The sequence below is a fragment of the Malania oleifera genome, chromosome 1 (genome assembly GCF_029873635.1).
Source record: "Malania oleifera isolate guangnan ecotype guangnan chromosome 1, ASM2987363v1, whole genome shotgun sequence".
Lineage (NCBI taxonomy): Eukaryota > Viridiplantae > Streptophyta > Magnoliopsida > Santalales > Ximeniaceae > Malania > Malania oleifera.
Window position 1 is genome coordinate 107,143,786 of NC_080417.1, and position 17,857 is coordinate 107,161,642.

Genomic DNA, 17,857 nt, shown 5'->3' on the forward strand with positions numbered 1-17,857 from the left:
TCAAATAAATGACAAAAGTTTTATGTAGAATTTTTTAAATTTATGTTTATTCTAAAAGCAGTCTTGAAGTTATAGTATTAAATATTGTTTTACGAAATTCTTTAAAAGCTCATTTTGGCTACACACTAATAATAATCTTATTTACTTACTGAACGTCGTCTCACTCAAATCATATTTTATTTCAGATAACTCTGAAGGACATGTCGGAAATCAGGCTTAGCAAGCATGCGGGTGGGGATTAGAAAAAAAATAAAGATTAATTAGAAATATTAGTATGGTTCCAGATATTTATGTTTGTGAAATTTCTCTTCTTTTAAAATAAATGATTGTAATATGGATAATTAGCGCTCTGGTTTAATAAAAATCGAGTTTATTTTGCTTCCGCTGTAAATTAGTAGTAAAAAGTTAATATCCCAGGCCCCTCGGGGTCGGGGTGTTACAGTGCAGAACACTTTCATTGATGTAGAGATGTCCTATATATTGGACTTGTATAAGGTATAGTTACAAATTCAAAAGTGTTTAAATACCAAAACAAAAAGAACCTAGAGTATCAAATATAAACAAATATTCAAGTAATACAAGTGAAGAATCCCAAGTTATCGCAAACTATCGAATATCAATCATTCTTCAACTGTAAGGATTCTCGACAATTCAGCAACCGGCAGAATCGTCGATGGTTTGCTAAAATTATCGACGGTTTGTAATTTTGTCGACGGTTTTCTCTTGGAAAATTTTCTGTTTGAAACCATCGAAGGGTATATTGAAACTGTCGACGGTTGGTTGGAAAATTACATAATTTCCTTTATAATCATTTCATTAAGGGTAAAATCCATTTTTTCACATATATTTAATGATTAACCGATATGGTCAATTAAGGAAGGTTCATTTTGTCAATAAAATTAATTCTCGCGGAGGGAGGGGGTTGATAATTTTTTGAAAACTTTGGGGATTCATTTTAAAAAAACTCAAGGAATGTTATTAAATTTAATGCTATTATTGATAATAATAATAATAATAATAATAATAATAATAATAGTTAGTGTTTTATTTTATCTTAAGATTATAAGTAACAAAATAATAATTAATCGAACTTCAATTGCATCATAGTATTAGTATTTATTTTTTAATGCTAATTTGTTAGTTTTATATGTTATGATAATATTTTATATATATATATACACGCAACTATATATCTGCATATGTATAATAGTGAATAAACAATATATAATGTGTTTCAAGACTAAGCAACAAGAACAAAATAGTAGGCTAAATAAAAAAAATCACATTCCCACTTGAAGTGAAAACTAAAATGAAATGAGCAAAAGTCAAATCTTAAAAATCAAAATCAATAATGTCATTCTAATTTCAATTTTGATTCTTTAACTTGATCCTCAATTAGACTTAAATTATAATGTTAATTCCTACTGTCACCTTAAATTAGCAGCATATGACAAATCTCACATAAAACATTCAAGTTATAAAACTAAATTCGTATACCAATTAGTTGCATACTTGCGACGACGTCGTCGCTGGCGGTCACCAAAATTTCCTCCTCGATGATTAGGAGCAAGATGTTGAAGGTGCCGCCGCTGCTGTTGCCAAGATTGGACTCTGACGGCCCCATTCCGACAGTGGGCGTGATCTTAAAAAACAGATTAAAAAACGCTAAATAGTTTAGTGATTTTTTAGGACCCATCAAATAGAGAAATAAAGCTTCCTCCAAACTTTTTAAAAATATTCTCAAATAAATTAAACTAAATCCGAAAAATACTCCTAATTTTAATTCCAAGTGTCGCCTTAGGTACGATACGGAGTAATGCGGAAGGGTCAATCGTGGGTCAATGGTCGACCTTTTCGTCAATTCGGAAAAGAGAATATGAAACTGAGGCAGGGGGTCGTGCGGTCGGTGCGTCTCCATGTGCTTTCCCTCCGCAATGACGAATAAATGAGAACAAAATAAAATTCCAAAGGGAAGGAAAGGGGCGGGCTATGCCTATGTGGTGTGGGGTCCAAAAAATCAAATGCCAGAGAGCTCCAAAGTCCAAACCGCTTTCGTTCTCAACTTTTCCTCTCTTTCCGTGAAACGCGTGCGACTGGACGGACGCCTCCAGTATGCCGACTTCCGTGCGCCTCTAATCCATTTCCCAAACAAGGCACTGCCTGCACTTCCAAACAGTGCCAATATTTCGAGTAATAATTAGAATAAAATATTTTTTTTAAATAATTTAAAACTGTTATAAAAAAATATATTGTTTTAAGAAATTTATGGATGGGTGGGAGTATTTTTTTTAAAATATTTATGACTGATTTTTAGGATATACTTGGATGATTATAGGATTTTTATTTTTAAAAATTTTATGAATGATTATAAGAATATTTTGAAAATATTAAAAATTAGACCCAAAAAAAAAATTTCCTTTCTAATAGTAGAGATACAACGCTATATGTTTAATTTTTTTTTCATTTAACTCTATTAGAAAATAAAAATATATTTATTATTAATTGGTAAATTTGTGATTAATACTTAAAAAATTAAATGTACAATGTCTTTGATATTTTAGGGGGTGACATCACCATCTTCCTTATTTTATTACACATTGTAATAAGTAACAACAACAATAACAATAACAAAATCAAGTCTTAAGTCTCACTAGGTGGTGTCAACTATATGAATCATTTTATATCAATTGATGCGATTATAAATCATTTCTTTTGACAGATTCAGGGCTATTAAATTTTTATTCATTATCTTCTTTCAAGTTATTTTAAGCATATCCTTATCCCTTCTACTGCCCCCAACAATAACTAACTCACTCTTCCTCACTAGCGCACTATGTGACCTATGTTATTAGTATTCATACCAACTGAGTTGTCCCACCCCCCCAAATCTTATATTCTATAAGAGTTACACCTAACACACGTTATAATAATTAGAACACAAAATATATTTTTATGCTTCTAATTACAAAGGGATTGGAATAGAAGATGAATTTTTTCCTTTTATCTAGAATAGACTCGATAAATTTCTTACAAACTGTATTTTTTCATATTTTTATTAGGCTAATTTTGATGTTTAATCTAAAATACGCGTGATAAAGTGCCTATATGTAACATAAGTAAATTATACTTGGGAAAAGAAGTTTTTTTCTCCTACCTTTTTTTTTTTTCTTTCCTAATTTCTTTTACCAAAACTTGTATTAAATATTGTTGGAAACTCACAATGAGATATAACTTTATAAATTAATAGTTCATGAACATATGTTTTGTACAAATAACTATCAAATGCCCCACCAAACCCAATATATTATTAAAATTGATTTCGTAGGGAAACTGCTAAAAGATAAAAGGGACAAGATTTGAGTCATTGCACATTTGCCCACATTATGTAAGTGACGAATTACAAATGGCCAACCTTTTTCTAATGTTTCAAAACAAATCAATCAATTTAATAAGCTGACTATAAGGTCATTGATCCAAATTTTAAAATCATCTATCAACTTAATGAGTATTATATATTTTTAACGCACGCACACAAGAGTTTATTCTACCCCACATCTTTCTTATGTGTCAAAATGAATCCAAAGCCCAAAATAATTTTAGTCTGACTTTCTAGTATAATTTTGAAATTATATTATATTTGGATACTTTTGATGTAATTTTACATAATGTTCTCAAATTTTCTGAAAAATAAATTTAATATTTTTTTTCAAAAAATAAAGTTTATATAAACTCATAATATACATATATATTTTGAGTATGGGACATAACACTTATTATTCTATATTTGTAGCATATCGAAATAATTTCCGAACTCAAAATAATTTGGGGACCAACATTTATGGGAAGCCATTTAATTTTTTTCATGTATGTTGAAACATCAAATATTGAATTTTAGTTTTTTTTACAATCAAAAAATCTATAATGAGTTTTAAATCCAAACACAAATTAACTTCAAAACACTCCTTCACATTAAGTCAAAGACAATTCCTTGTAAATATGACTTAATTTACATGGATAATCAAACATGTTTGGCGACCCCAAGGTCACAAGTTCGATTCCACCTTGAGTGTAGTAACCTAGGAAAAAAATTTAGATTAATTATTAATTAATGAATTAATGAATTAATTATTATTAAATTGAATTGATTAAATTAAGTAATATGATGGTTATATATATATATATATATATATATAAATATATAAGGATAAGCGATATATATATAAGTTCCTGAAGCTTATTCCCCTCCCACTTCGTCTCTCTCTCTTTCTACTTTCTCTCTCCTCAACCCCTCTCTCATCGATTCCCTCGGTCAAACGTGCGTCGATCGAAAAACAGAAAGCACCCTTGGATTCCAAATTCGACTACCAACATTTTAATCAGAGTAGATTTGTTGTAAAAGCGTCGTAAACACCACTTCTGGGATAAGGTAAGGGGAATATATTATATCAGAAATTTTTATAAACTAACAGATTAAATTGTAATATGAGATTGAAGGAATTATATATACGTTTTTCTGAATATTCTGGCATATGAAAATTGGATTTTGGATTATTATTATTATTATTATTATTATTATTATTATTATTATTATTATTATTATTATTATGAGTTAATTAAATTGGTTTTTGTGAGCCTAGAGATTTTATAATAATTATTATTTTAAAGTTGAATCGAATGAATTAAAGTATTTAATTTCTAGATTATTGTAATAGATTTTCTAAATGATTTGACTGGTTAAAATTATTGATTTGATTTATTATACATATTTTGTGAAGAATTAAAGTGAGTAGGGTTGGTTATCTTTGTTTTTCCTTTAAATACATATTTTGAGTTAAATAAGTGGTGGAGATAATTAAACTGGTATTTTCGATAAAACAGATATTGAGTATAAAATGACATGTTTTTCAGTAATTTATTTAATTATGAGAAACATTCAAATCGTGTGGCAGGAGAAGGAATATTATTGTTTAATTAAAGTTATGAGTTTATAGTATGATATATTGAAATGTATGAGTATTATACAATTTTTGGAACTGTGAAAAAGAAAGTAAAGTATAGAGTATTATTATTGTTAAATTGCAATTTATGATTTAAGAACTTCGATGGACCATAGCACGCTCAATACTGTAGCTACAGTAATGAATAGTAGAGTGCAATCACACATCTCGAGGAGAGTGTTGGTATTGAATTGTCGATTGGGCCAGTGAAATGTAGAGTTCCCCCTAGAGTCTAGACCAGCATGGGAAGGTCAGTCGTACTAGCAGAGATAGAGTATAGTTGACTTAACCTACTGGCAGGTCGACTAGGGTTAAGTCCAACCTATGGGCCGCATAACCCATCATGGGGGGGAAACACGTTGTTTATCCATTCGAGGAGAGTTCTTATATTCATATTTGTAGATTTAATTAGAGTATAACAAAGTAAAGTATATGAAAACAGAGCATATGAAAACAGAGTATAATAGAGCAGAGTATTCCAGATTACAGTTCACAAAGTATAGTTGCAAAGTATTTACAGTATACAGCTTATAGTTACAAAAGTATTAACAGCTTATAGTTTATAATATTTATATAGGTGTGAGTTATAGTTTGCATGTGAAAATTATTTATAGTAAAGTATTAAATGTGATTTATAATGTGGTATTACATGTGATTGGGGAGAAGTAAACTCTCTTATCTGAGGGCTTGTTAAGGCAAGTGTCTTGATAGGTATCAGTTGTAGCCACACCCAAACTAAATGGGTAAGGTTATATAAGGTATCAAAGCAAAGGGGAGAAGTAAACTCTCTGTCTAAGGGCTTGTTAAGGCAAGTGTTTTGATAGGTATCAGTTGTAGCTACACCCAAACTAAATGGGTAAGGTTACATAAGGTATCAGAGCAAAGGAGCATTACATGTATGGGCGTGTAATCTCCCCAATCATAGGGAACTCTTACTTATAAAAAGATGTTGCATGTGTGAATACAGTCTATAAGTGTCTTAACAGTTGTTGTTGTTGATTAACAAATGGTTATATTTTGTATACACTAAACTCATTGGCCACACACTGATGATAATTTATTTCATCCTTATTAAGAGGTGTCTCACCCCATCATACAACTTATTTTTCAGGACCGTCTCGTGATCGAGTCTAGCGAGCTCCAAAGTGGGGGTGATAGTATAGCTTAGAGTGAGTGGTTGTAGAACTCAAATTTATTTTGTTTATTTTATTTTCTGGTTATGTAATATGGATAGAAGGATACATCTTTTTGTGTTGTATAAATTAGTATTCTAATATTTTATTTGAGGATGTTTAATTATATTCTGCTTCTTGGATGATATTTATAGTATCAAAGATAGGTAAATGAAACACATAACACCCCGTGCCCCACTTGGCGGGTTCGGGACATTATATTGAGGCATTACGTCGGTAAATTATCAGGGGTGCGTTAATGAGCAGACGACTTTCACCATTCGGATTTGTTTCCTTTTATATATGCTCACGTGTATTTATTTATTATTTTGACTTATCTCTAATGCCACGTGTACTTTCTTATTCTTTGTTTGGCTGAAAAAGTAAATAGGATATTTGTTTCCAGCTTAAATGTCCTCGTGCAAATACTCTATTATTATCTTTCAAAAATATTTTGTTTGATTGGATCATAACGATTCAGATTTTAAGCATAAAAATATTATTTTACTAAAAAAAATTAATCATTATTATTGTTGTAAAATATTGAAAATCAATTGTTTTAATTATTAAACTATCATAATGCCAAAGAATATAACAACAATAATTAGAAGTTATTTGAAAACATGTGCACATTTATGTTCTAGGAAAATCTAATCCCATAATTTATCTAAAATTTATTATGCATAAAAAGATCAATTAATTTTATGACACTATATAACTTGTACTAATAGCTTGTGAATAAAAATTTTAATTTTTCTGACAATGATATGGCATCTTATGATAAAAAATTTGTAATAATTTTTTCACGATAAGTAATATTTTTTTTTTTATTACAAGTAACATGTCTTCTCATGATTACTTGATCTTTGCATGCATAGGAAATATTAGATTATCACTTTACCTAAAAGCTTAAACTTCTAGGTCGCACGTGCAGTCCGACTGTACGTGAAAAGATAAACACATGATAAATAATACAATAAACACGGGCAACAAAACTAGAACCCAGGACCTCCTTGAAATATGTTCTGATACCATGTTAGATTACCACTTTACCTACCATCCTAGATGGCCAACTCTAATTCTATGTTAGATTTGAAGGGGCTTGCTGCAGAATAGCCCTAAGATCTGGTTGTAGTGCATATAGATAACAAAAAAAAAAAAAAATCTTACATACTCGGGTTAAACAAAAATTCGATCTTTCAAACCTGGATCACAATAAAAATTCGATTTTGCAAATCCTAATTGCGTGATTAAGATCATACATGTGAGATATCTCTAGTTTGATAACGAATCGGTAAGCACGGAGAAGAACTCTCGAATCTACAAGCACGAAGAGGAACTCCTGGATGTGCGAGATTGAAGAAGAACTCTTGATGACGACTAGGGATCTTCTACTGTATTCCTCAAACACGCCTTGCTCCTCAGAGAGTGGGCTCGTCAGCGGCGGCTAAGGTTTGCTTCTCACGAAGACGTTTGCCTCTGTGTGTGCGTTTTCATCTAACTCTCGTCGTTGAATGGAGTGCATGTATATAGGCCACAATAGGGACCTCTGGGCAAATATGAATAGTGTAACGGCTCGAACCCGAAAACCCGGTCCGGTGTGTTATACCTGAATAAATTGTGCTTTGTGGTGCCCCGAACTTGCCTAGTGGGATTCGAGTGTCATGTAATCCATTCTTGTGTACCTGTTATTCCATTAACAATTACGCAGCGAAAAACATAACTATAATCCTCAATCAATATAATACCAGAGTTTTCTACATCTATCTACATTCCAAAATAAACCATCCATCCACCTGTATCCACATATATACATATCTCCAAAAACATAAACCACAACTTCTAGTATTCACAACTCAGAAGACTTAAAACAAAACATAAAACATAAATTTATACATCCCAATAGTATCATCATAGTTTATACCCTTTCTTTTTCTATATCAAAAAATTCTATAACAACCCCGAGCTCTCTAAGCTCGATCACGTAGAGGTCCTAAAAAAGATAAATTTGTATTCGGGTGAGACACGTCTCAGTAAGGGAAGAAACAATATATTAAATCAGTGTGTGACCAACATAAGGTTTGTAAACAACATGCGTATATGTATTTATCATTTGCAAATCATTATCATAATTTCTAAAATCTTTTCTTGAGCCTGATCAAACACATGTAAAGTATTTTACCCACGAGATTACCTAAGGATTGGGGCGATTATATATAAGTAGCACATTTCTACTCTGATACTTTAGGCAATCAATGGTTACAATTGAAGCATATCAGGGCACTTACCTTACTCAGTAAGCCCTCAAATGAAAAAGTAATCTCGTACTCACACAGTTCAAACAATGGTTTACCAACAAAGGCTCTCAAGAATAAGGAAATTTACCTGCCCATACAAGTAATTTTCCTCTGCCCTAATACGTTATGCAGCCTACTGCTACATCAAATACCTATTAGGGCACTCGCCTTTCTCAGCAAGCCCTCGGACAAAGAGTTTGCCCCGCCCATAACACGTACCATGTTATACAAGCATATATACTAATACTACTGCGATACATTATTTTGTCTGTCATTATTCGTATCTCTTATCTGTTCACGTTCTTAACTTTGACATTTCATAGCATTTCACTTTACATGACTCTTTCCCATTTTACATTGTTCATATTTCATATTTCATTTTCATTTCATTCATATTTCATTTCATTCTCATTTCATTTTATTTCATTTCCTGCATTTGTACTACAACTCTTTTTAGTTGTACATCAATTAGTCCACATAGATATGTGCTATTATGCTACTACAACTCCTTTTAGCTGTCATCAGTTAGTCTACAGCTCTTTTCAGTTGTTCATCATTTATCCATGGTTACATTAACAATCACATGCAGCATAATTCATATAACATTTTCATTCTCATTGCATTCCTCGTATAATCTATATCTCATACACATAACATTATTCAATACATAATTTCTATTTTACTCATGCCACACAATTTAGCAATATATTTCAAACATTTTCTGGAAAATAAGTCAACCCGCATTTATCATTCTTATATTGAAAATATACCTTTAATTTCTTACACAATTAACCAAAAAAAAAAATCTTTCTTTTTCATCAGTCCATTTTCAAAAATACATATCTAATAAAATAGTTATAGGTTCAAAAATTATAATTTAAACAGTTGACATTTTTAAACCCATATGGAAATATATACATATATACATAACATAATCCAATTATCCATTAGTTTAATATATATTTCCCCTTGCCTACTTTCTTGAACTACGTCAAAAGGGACCCTAAAAAGATACTTGCGGCACTGATCCAAACCTTGAATCAAAAACCCTACTTTATCAACTCAAATCCCCAAAACCACGTTCATATAACACTTCTTAGGTTCCTTATACCTTAATCTAACAATAAAACTATAAAATATCTCACTTACCATGATTTTGGGATGGTGCCCCAAAACCCCAAATCAACGATTTGCTTCACTAACCTTGTAGAGAATGATCTCACTAATCTCGTGGTGGTTTCGGATCATCAAATTGGACCTTAATGGAGCAATTATTGAAGAAAATTGAAGGAAGAACCGTAGGGTTCAGAGGGAATGAAGAAGAAATTTTAATTTCATTTGAGAAACACTTGCAGGACTTTTCTTTATATCACCTCAGTAGAGAAAATCGTCGCCGATTTTCTCAGCCCCTCAAAATTCTGTCTTTGATTTTCTCTTTAACCTACCCAATTTTACCTTTTAACTCATTACTAGCCCATGGTAATGTCACAAAACCGTCGCCGATTTTCTCCTTACTTCAGAAAACTATGGTCGTTTTTTTTTTTTTTTTTTTCCAGGTCTCTACAACTAGGGCTTCTAACATAATTAAGAATTCCTAATCCGACCAAAATTAATCATTGATTGTTAATTATAATTCATACCACTAAAGAATTATAATTGCACTCTCTGTCATATTCAAAATTAAATTTCGACCTCCTATTATTAAATGCTTATTTATCTCCCGACATACAGATTATAGATACTCGTCAATTAAATTAAATAACCGATAATTTAATTAATTGACATATTTATTTCTTGAGACCTTCCACTTAACTTATTTTATGTGTCGGATTTAAAATCCACCTGCAGGATTTGACACAATCAAAGTTTATAAACTTTCTTAAGGGGGTATCATCAATCCCGACACCTGGACGTGGATTCCATCAATAATTAATATTCACCATACACATAATGTCATTACCCAACTCACACTTTATTGACCCATAAAGAATTTCACTCTTTTATGAATCAAAGTTATAAATACTACATGCATGTGTCCAATAATCATATCAGGATTAAGAGTATAAGCACTCATAATAATCATGAAATATTAATTGTTTTATATAGTCAGTATAAAAACAATTACCTCAAGACGGTCGTATTCAATACACACAAAGTGTATTAACCCAAGGAGTTGGAACTATAACATTACCCATAGTCAAAACAGACCTATTAAAACATTGTGCTATAGTCTTACCAATAGTGTGTCCAATTCCATTTAAGACTGTGAATAATAAACTTATATTTTATAAGAACTGATGATCCAATCTTCTGCGTGTAAGTCGTACTTTACACACTAAATCACCTACTATATAGAATAAATGACACACATGCATAATCATTAAATAAATAATGTCAAACATACATTGCTCACAAAGATTCACATTAAAATGGAATAACTGGAGTTATTAATAAATACTAAAAACGATTACATAAAGCATGTAGCATGTCTTTTAGTATAAATGCCTAACAAGATTATCACTTTACTTGAAAGCTTAAACTTTTAGGTTGTTGATCAATATTGTATATCAAGTTTTAACAAAAAATTCCAACAATGATAAAATTTCACATCGCATTTGAACAACAAAAACTCATTCCTTGATCTTGTTTAGATTAAGGATCTAACAAATTTTTTACATATATTGATTACTTGATAAGTGTTATAATCCCACACTAGATGTGTATTAGAAAAATTTTATACTTTTAAGAATAAATTTGGATTTTAACTATATAAGATGTTTTTTATAACACAAACTAATAAGATCAGTGGATCAAAAAAATAATACTTTATTATAATTGAGCTCAAGACTCCTACATTTAATATCGAAATTATTTTGACTAGTACAACTTATGTAGGGTTCAATATTATTGAAGCATTCATAAGTTATTTGAATACAATGGTAAGGAGACTTGTTGGGTATTGGACTAATTTATAAAAATGACATTCATTTATCTCTATCAATTTGAATATTATCATTTAATTTCAGTTAAAAATCTTTATTTTTTATAATGCCGTGGTTCCAAATTCAATGCCAAAAAAACATGCTACCCTTTAGCTTTGAATGAATATTTTTAATAAATTAATTGCGCTCAGCAGAGTTAGGCGTGGTCAGTATGCAAAATTAAAGTTCGCCATATAAAATAAATTTCTCAGACCAAAACTTTATTCAAAATAATACCCTTTTTAAAATTAAAAATAGTTCATAAAATTAAAAAATAGTTAAAATTCATTGAGTTATATTATTATTATTATTCAACCGAAAAATCAATCTATTTAATAATAATTTGAAATAGATAATTAGATATGTTCGTTCTACCACACTCAAAAACAGAGAGAGAGAGAGAGAGGAAGAAGGGTGTTCTACCGACTCAAATGTTCTTAGCAAGCATGGAAACACAGGTCAGTGTGCGCATTTCTTGATCCTAATGATATCAAACTGACGTAAACTTTCAATTTATACACGGAAAAGTATAAACCCAGAAATTGACGTAAACTTTCAATTTCACCCCATTTTGATTTTGATTTTGATTTGTATCTTCCTTCCTAAAACCCTGCCTCGCATGAAACGGCAGAAACACAGACGCTTCACCTGATGCAAATCCTAAGCAACCAGATTTTTCAGGGAGCTGAGTCGGAGTCGCTGACAGGTTCCTTTCTCCCCTTAATTCTTGCTCCCATTCCCGTCTGAATCTTCCCCCAATTAGGTCAGATTTCACCCTCTCTAAATCCGATTTTGGATTTTACCTGCGAATTTTTCTCTTGTTTACAGGTGACGAGTCCTTTCCGCTCTGAAATTTTCAATGGCGGAATGAATCTCATCAGCTGCTCCGTTTCCTCTGTTTCTTGCTTCGCAATGAATGAGCGCATTGCCGGGATTAAATTCATGGGGCTCCTGAGACCAGTTATGTTTCGAAACCCACTTTGATTTCGCGAATATGGGTTCTGATAATCATTTTGTTTATCAGAAATTTGTGCTCTTCGCGGGCTTTCTGTGGTTCTCTGTCTCCACCTACTTGCTTCCTCTGCTCCGTTTCATCATCAAATACTTCTTTAGGTACTCTATTTAATGTTTGATTCATTTCATGCGCTTGTCAGTTTTTGACGTCTTTTAATGTTCATTTAACGATTTTTTTTTCCCCCTTTTTCGAGGGAGCAGCGAACGAGGAGATAGCAGTTCTCAGAAGAAGAAGTCAAATTCTTCGACTTTTCCTCCCAAAGAAGACATTAAAACTAATTCCAATAATTCCAAGCTGGAGGCAGAGCAAAAATTCGATCCTGACGTTACCGAGTTGAATGTTCTTCCTGAGAAAACCAATCAGACTAGCTCGAACTGTATCGAACCAGAGCCAGGGGAGAAAGCAAATTCTGAAGCTAAAGAGTTTAAGGGTTCTGAGTATGATGGGTTCGGTAAAGAAGAGACGTCTAATTTCGGTTTCAGATTTAAATTTCAAACTTTTGAAGAATTCTGTGAACGTCGGAGAGGCAGTGGAGATTCTGTTAGCTCCGAAGCGGCCATCGCTGCGAGCACCGGTGAGTATGATGACTTCGCGTCTGGCAAGGGTTTTGGTTTTGGTAGCTTCGCCAAAAAACCAGAGTTCGTGAACTGTAGTGTAGGAGAGGTGCATGTACATACGAGTGATGCTTCTTTTGACGATAAAGGGATTCTTGCAGATAGGTTTTTATCCGAAAATGATTTTATGCAACTTGAATCACAAGCAGAAGCCATTCGTGCAGAAGCATCGGAGAATTCCACATACAATGCAGGCTGGGAAGAGGTTTCAGAGAAATTGGAGGCAGCAACACCGACGGAGGATGAGTTCTGTGGAAGGGGACAACCAGGCAATGAGAAGAACCATTCGGACGATCAAGATGTTTCAGATGAATACCAAATTCTTCCTGATGACTTCTTTTCTTCAGATTTGGACTCGGATTCAGAGTCAATTAGTTCGAGCCGGGAGTTTTCTGTTTTAAGTCATTTGATTGATTCAAATAGCGATGATTTTTTATCAGATAAAGATTTTGGAGGAGCATTTGAGGTCGGTAATTTAACAGATATTGATGGTGAGCAGGTGAAATTGATTAATGGTGTATTAGGAAGGAAAGAAATTCACATGCAGGCCTTGCAGGGTACGAGTTATGGACATGAACTGGATGATTTCAAGGAAGAAGACAGAGTAATAGTGGCAGAGGTTCAGAAATTAGAAGAACAACTTATTGAGAATCCAGATGCCCCAAACTCAGAATTTCCGTCTGGGAAGGATTTTCATGCAGATAAACTAAAAACCAAACAGGTTAAATTTGGTGTCAGAGATGCTGAAACATCGGGTTGTTCAGATAATTATAAGAAACCTAGCTCAAAGAATCCAGAGGCAGAGGATTCTGGGGATTCCAGTGGATTGGAAATGTTGTGGGAGCATCAAGAATTAATAGAACAATTGAAGATGGAGCTGAAGAAGGCCAGAGCTACTGGACTGCCCACCATCCTAGAAGAATCCGAGTGTCCGAAGATAATGGAAGACCTGAAGCCATGGAAGATGGACGATAAATTCCATTATGAAGATCGAATGGATGAGCTTTTTAAGTTCTACAAGAGTTACACAGAGAGGATGCGAAAACTGGATATCTTGAATTACCAGAAGATGTATGCAGTAGGTCAGTCATTTGCTAAATCTTCTATCTATTACTGAACTTTAACTTCTTAAAGTAGTTGTTGTTAGATTATAGTAATTTCCTTTTACTCAGTTCTACATGTATAGTGTGTGATGAAATTGTATCCATAATTATTATCAGATCTTCCAACTAACCAAAACCCTTCAATCGTTTGGCATGACCTACCTACTCTTATGGTTAATTAGGAAGTTTGGAACAAGGACCCCACTAAATCTGAGCAGTTAGGCTAGATAGAAACACTAAAAGCATTATAGTCATCATCACATAGATGGTTAGAGGACTATAGCTCATCAATTAGGTTTGTTTAATTATATTTTAATTTTATTTTTCGAGTTGGAACTCAAGGGAGTCGGGTGCTTCGTGGTACGCACATACACGTACGTGTGTGCTACTGAATTATTACTTCCAATAATCTCAGGGTTGCACCTGTAAAATTGAAGTTGTACCTGATATCGCTTGCCCATACTTCTTCTAGCCACTTCAAAATTCAAATTAGTTAAAGGTGCATGTCCAAAGTGTTTATGCCACCAGACCTAATCTTCCCACTTAGCTCCACCATTACTTTTGAAATTGGAACAGTACGTTATTATTGAACAGTTTTACCTTAATACCATTCATTTTGTTGCCATTAAATGGAAAATCCTATCTTGAACTAGTCCCTTTTGTTAATTAACATTATTTTTTAGAAGTCGAAAGCTCTTTGTTGAAGGTTAAATGCAAAGGATAGAATTTCATTTCAATCAAAACGAATGATGGGTTATTTTTAGTGTATGGTTGGCCTATTACATCTCTATTTATTGATTGTAACTTTCATGCTAAGGACCACATCCCTGATGTGTTTCGTGACCAACCTCAGGTTTTCTCCAGTTGAAAGACCCGCTTCAATCAGTTTCAAGCAGAAAATCTGCAGGTCCGGCGATCACCGCATTTTTCTCGCAGAATTTCCAGCGATTCAAACGCAAGAAGATTGAATGCGACCCCATGATGAGGTTCATTGAAGAATTGTATTGTGACTTGGAAGTGGTCTATGTTGGGCATTTGTGCCTGTCTTGGGAATTCCTGCATTGGCAGTATGAGAAAGCCTTGGAGCTGTGGGAATCAGACCCACAAGGGATTCGTCAGTATAATGAAGTTGCAGGGGAATTTCAGCAGTTTCAAGTGCTCACTCAAAGATTTTTGGAGAACGAGCCCTTTCAAGGGCCAAGAGTTCAAAATTATGTGAAGAATCGTTGCGTTCTACGCAATCTTCTTCAAATTCCGGTATTAAGAGGTGAGAGTTTTTGAGAAATTGCATGCTTTTGTTGTGCCTGCATTCCCTCAATCAGATAATCTTATTTGGACTAATCATAACCTATGTGCCTCTATGAGTGATGGGCTCATTTCTTGTGGCACAAATTAAAAGCAATAAAATCAACCTACTAAACCTTAAATCCATTGCAGAGGATGGTTTGAAGAAAGGAAGGAAGACAAGGAAGGGGCCAATAGGTGAAGGAGCAATTACAAGCGATATGCTAGTCGAGATCATGGAAGAATCAATAAGAATTTTTTGGCGATTCGTTCGAGCAGACAAAAATACAAGCAACGTTAGCCCAAACAAGGTTGAGCTCCAAGATCCTAAAGACTCGGAACTCTTGATGGATATCATATCAAACCTCCAGAAGGTCAGCCTTCTTACATCCGATGCATACCAAGTTTTTTTTTCCGGTTATAAACCCCTTCAGCTTTAACTAAAAGATTAACCATGTTATGATTAATGGGGTGCAGAAGGAGAAGAAGCTTAAAGAGCTACTGAGGACAGGGAACTGCATATTGAAGAAGTTCCAAAAGCACCAAGAAGACGGTTCAGATCATGTCCTCTACTTCTTCTCTGAAGTGGATATGAAATTGGTGTCGCGGGTTCTACACATGCCGAGAATCACAACAGAGCAGCTAGTTTGGTGTGGCAACAAATTAAATAAGATTAACTTCGTTAACAGAAGGATACATGTAGAGCCATCATTTACGCTTTTCCCATGCTGATAGACAGTGGTTAGTTAACTCTCTTACTGTACATGCCCTTTGAACCTAGCTAGGTCCATCTTATATATATACAAGAAAGAGATCAATAGGGCCCCAGGGCGTGGCTCAGTTGGCAGGGCGGACCTTGGGAGTGCCTTTCACGAGGTCAGGGCTTTCTCCCCTTCCGGCTTCGATTCCTGTGGCGGGCTCCTGAATTTACCCTCTCCGTGGGCTGTGGGGCAGACTGGCACGGGGCGTGGGATTAGTCGCGGACCATTAAAACGGACGTGGACACCCGGAGCGTTATAAAAAAAAAAACAAAAAGATCAATAGGAAAATTTTTCTGTATATATAATCTGTCAATTGGTATAAGAGAGAGAGAGAGATGTTGTGGTCCATGGGTCATAGGGAATTTAAGCCTAATATTAAAGTTACATGGATGTAGGGCATTAGATGTCAAATGCAATTTCGTATTGGTTCAGAGTCGCTTGAATAGACAAAGCAGAACGTTGTTAGGCGCCTTGGAGGAATATTAAGTCTGTCCACACTTCTAACTTTTAACATTCGTGTTCATTTCTTTGACTTTTGTTCTTCTATTGTCCCACTCTGCTGCGTATGTGCGTGTATTTGACACTCTTCGCATGTTTTCTTGTCACGCGGTTTGGAAATTTAATACATTGTTTCTTTTATTTTTTGAAAATTACATTAAGCCGAGAGTATGAATTTTAGATTTTTTAAATTTAAATTTAAGTAAGTTTGAACAATTTTTTTTTTAAAATATTATATATATATATATTTTCTAAATTTATACAAATATAAATTTAAAAGACTTCTCCTAAACACAGGATAAGTAGTTATGTGTTGTCATATCAATCAATGTGATAATAGATGGTGAGAATATATTAATTGGGTCTTTATATGCAATTGACAATGTGTAGTTGGTCAAATAAGAAATATTCATCTCATTGGGCCTAGCAATGTCTTAATCTTTAGGTCTAATTGTTTTGCCGCCTTTAGAACATAACGAGTTTGTGGGATCAAGGATTTTTCAGGACATTATATTTGGGATCAAGAATTTTTCAGGACATTATATTTCTAAGAGGTTGAATGACACATTTGACTCGAATTCTAGAGAATCTAACATTATTGCATTCACAACATTAGATTTTCATTTAATTAAAACATTAGCTAATTGACAAAAAAGAATCAAAAGTTGGAATACGAAGGAAAATGAAGAAATGCTTAAGCAAATGGATTCATATAGAGGCATTTTAATTGGAACAACTTACGCATCAGAACTATATTTAGTTATTATTTTGATAATTCATTAAAAATATAAGTGTAACGCTCAATCTAATTATGAAAATTAGTGACTAAGCCGTGTAATAATAAATGGTTAACAAGCAAACTAAAAGTTTAAACTTAATTTACTTCAACTTTCATTCAATTTCAATTGTATAAGGGTAAAAGATATTAATCTCCCCTAAAGTTTGGTAAAAAGACAACGATCTTTCCTAAAATTTCAAAAAAGTCTGGGACGTCCCCTAAAATTTCAAGAATTCTAGAGACCTTCCTTGAGATTTGCAAAAAAGACACATCTCCCCTTGCATTACGTAAAAAGAAAAGTTTTTTTAAGGAATGTTGTGTCTTTTTGAAAGATTTTAAGAGATGTCTATAACATTT

General features: G+C 33.2%; 1 protein-coding gene across 2 annotated transcripts; it reads left to right on the forward strand.

The window, feature by feature from the left end:
• Nucleotides 1-11,606: 11,606 nt before the first annotated feature.
• On the forward strand, nt 11,607-16,735 carry LOC131166627 (uncharacterized). Of its 2 annotated transcripts, XM_058125215.1 has the most exons (9): nt 11,819-11,905; nt 12,079-12,153; nt 12,276-12,407; nt 12,472-12,560; nt 12,663-13,036; nt 13,241-14,158; nt 15,033-15,446; nt 15,617-15,837; nt 15,941-16,735. In XM_058125215.1, the coding sequence occupies exons 3-9, from the start codon at nt 12,315-12,317 to the stop codon at nt 16,193-16,195; spliced, it is 2,364 nt and encodes a 787-aa protein (XP_057981198.1). In that variant the 5' UTR covers nt 11,819-11,905; nt 12,079-12,153; nt 12,276-12,314; the 3' UTR covers nt 16,196-16,735. The 2 variants fall into 2 exon arrangements, with proteins under 2 accessions (XP_057981196.1, XP_057981198.1); XM_058125213.1 differs by having other exon boundaries at nt 11,607-11,905; nt 12,663-14,158.
• The last annotated feature ends 1,122 nt before the right edge of the window (nt 16,736-17,857 follow it).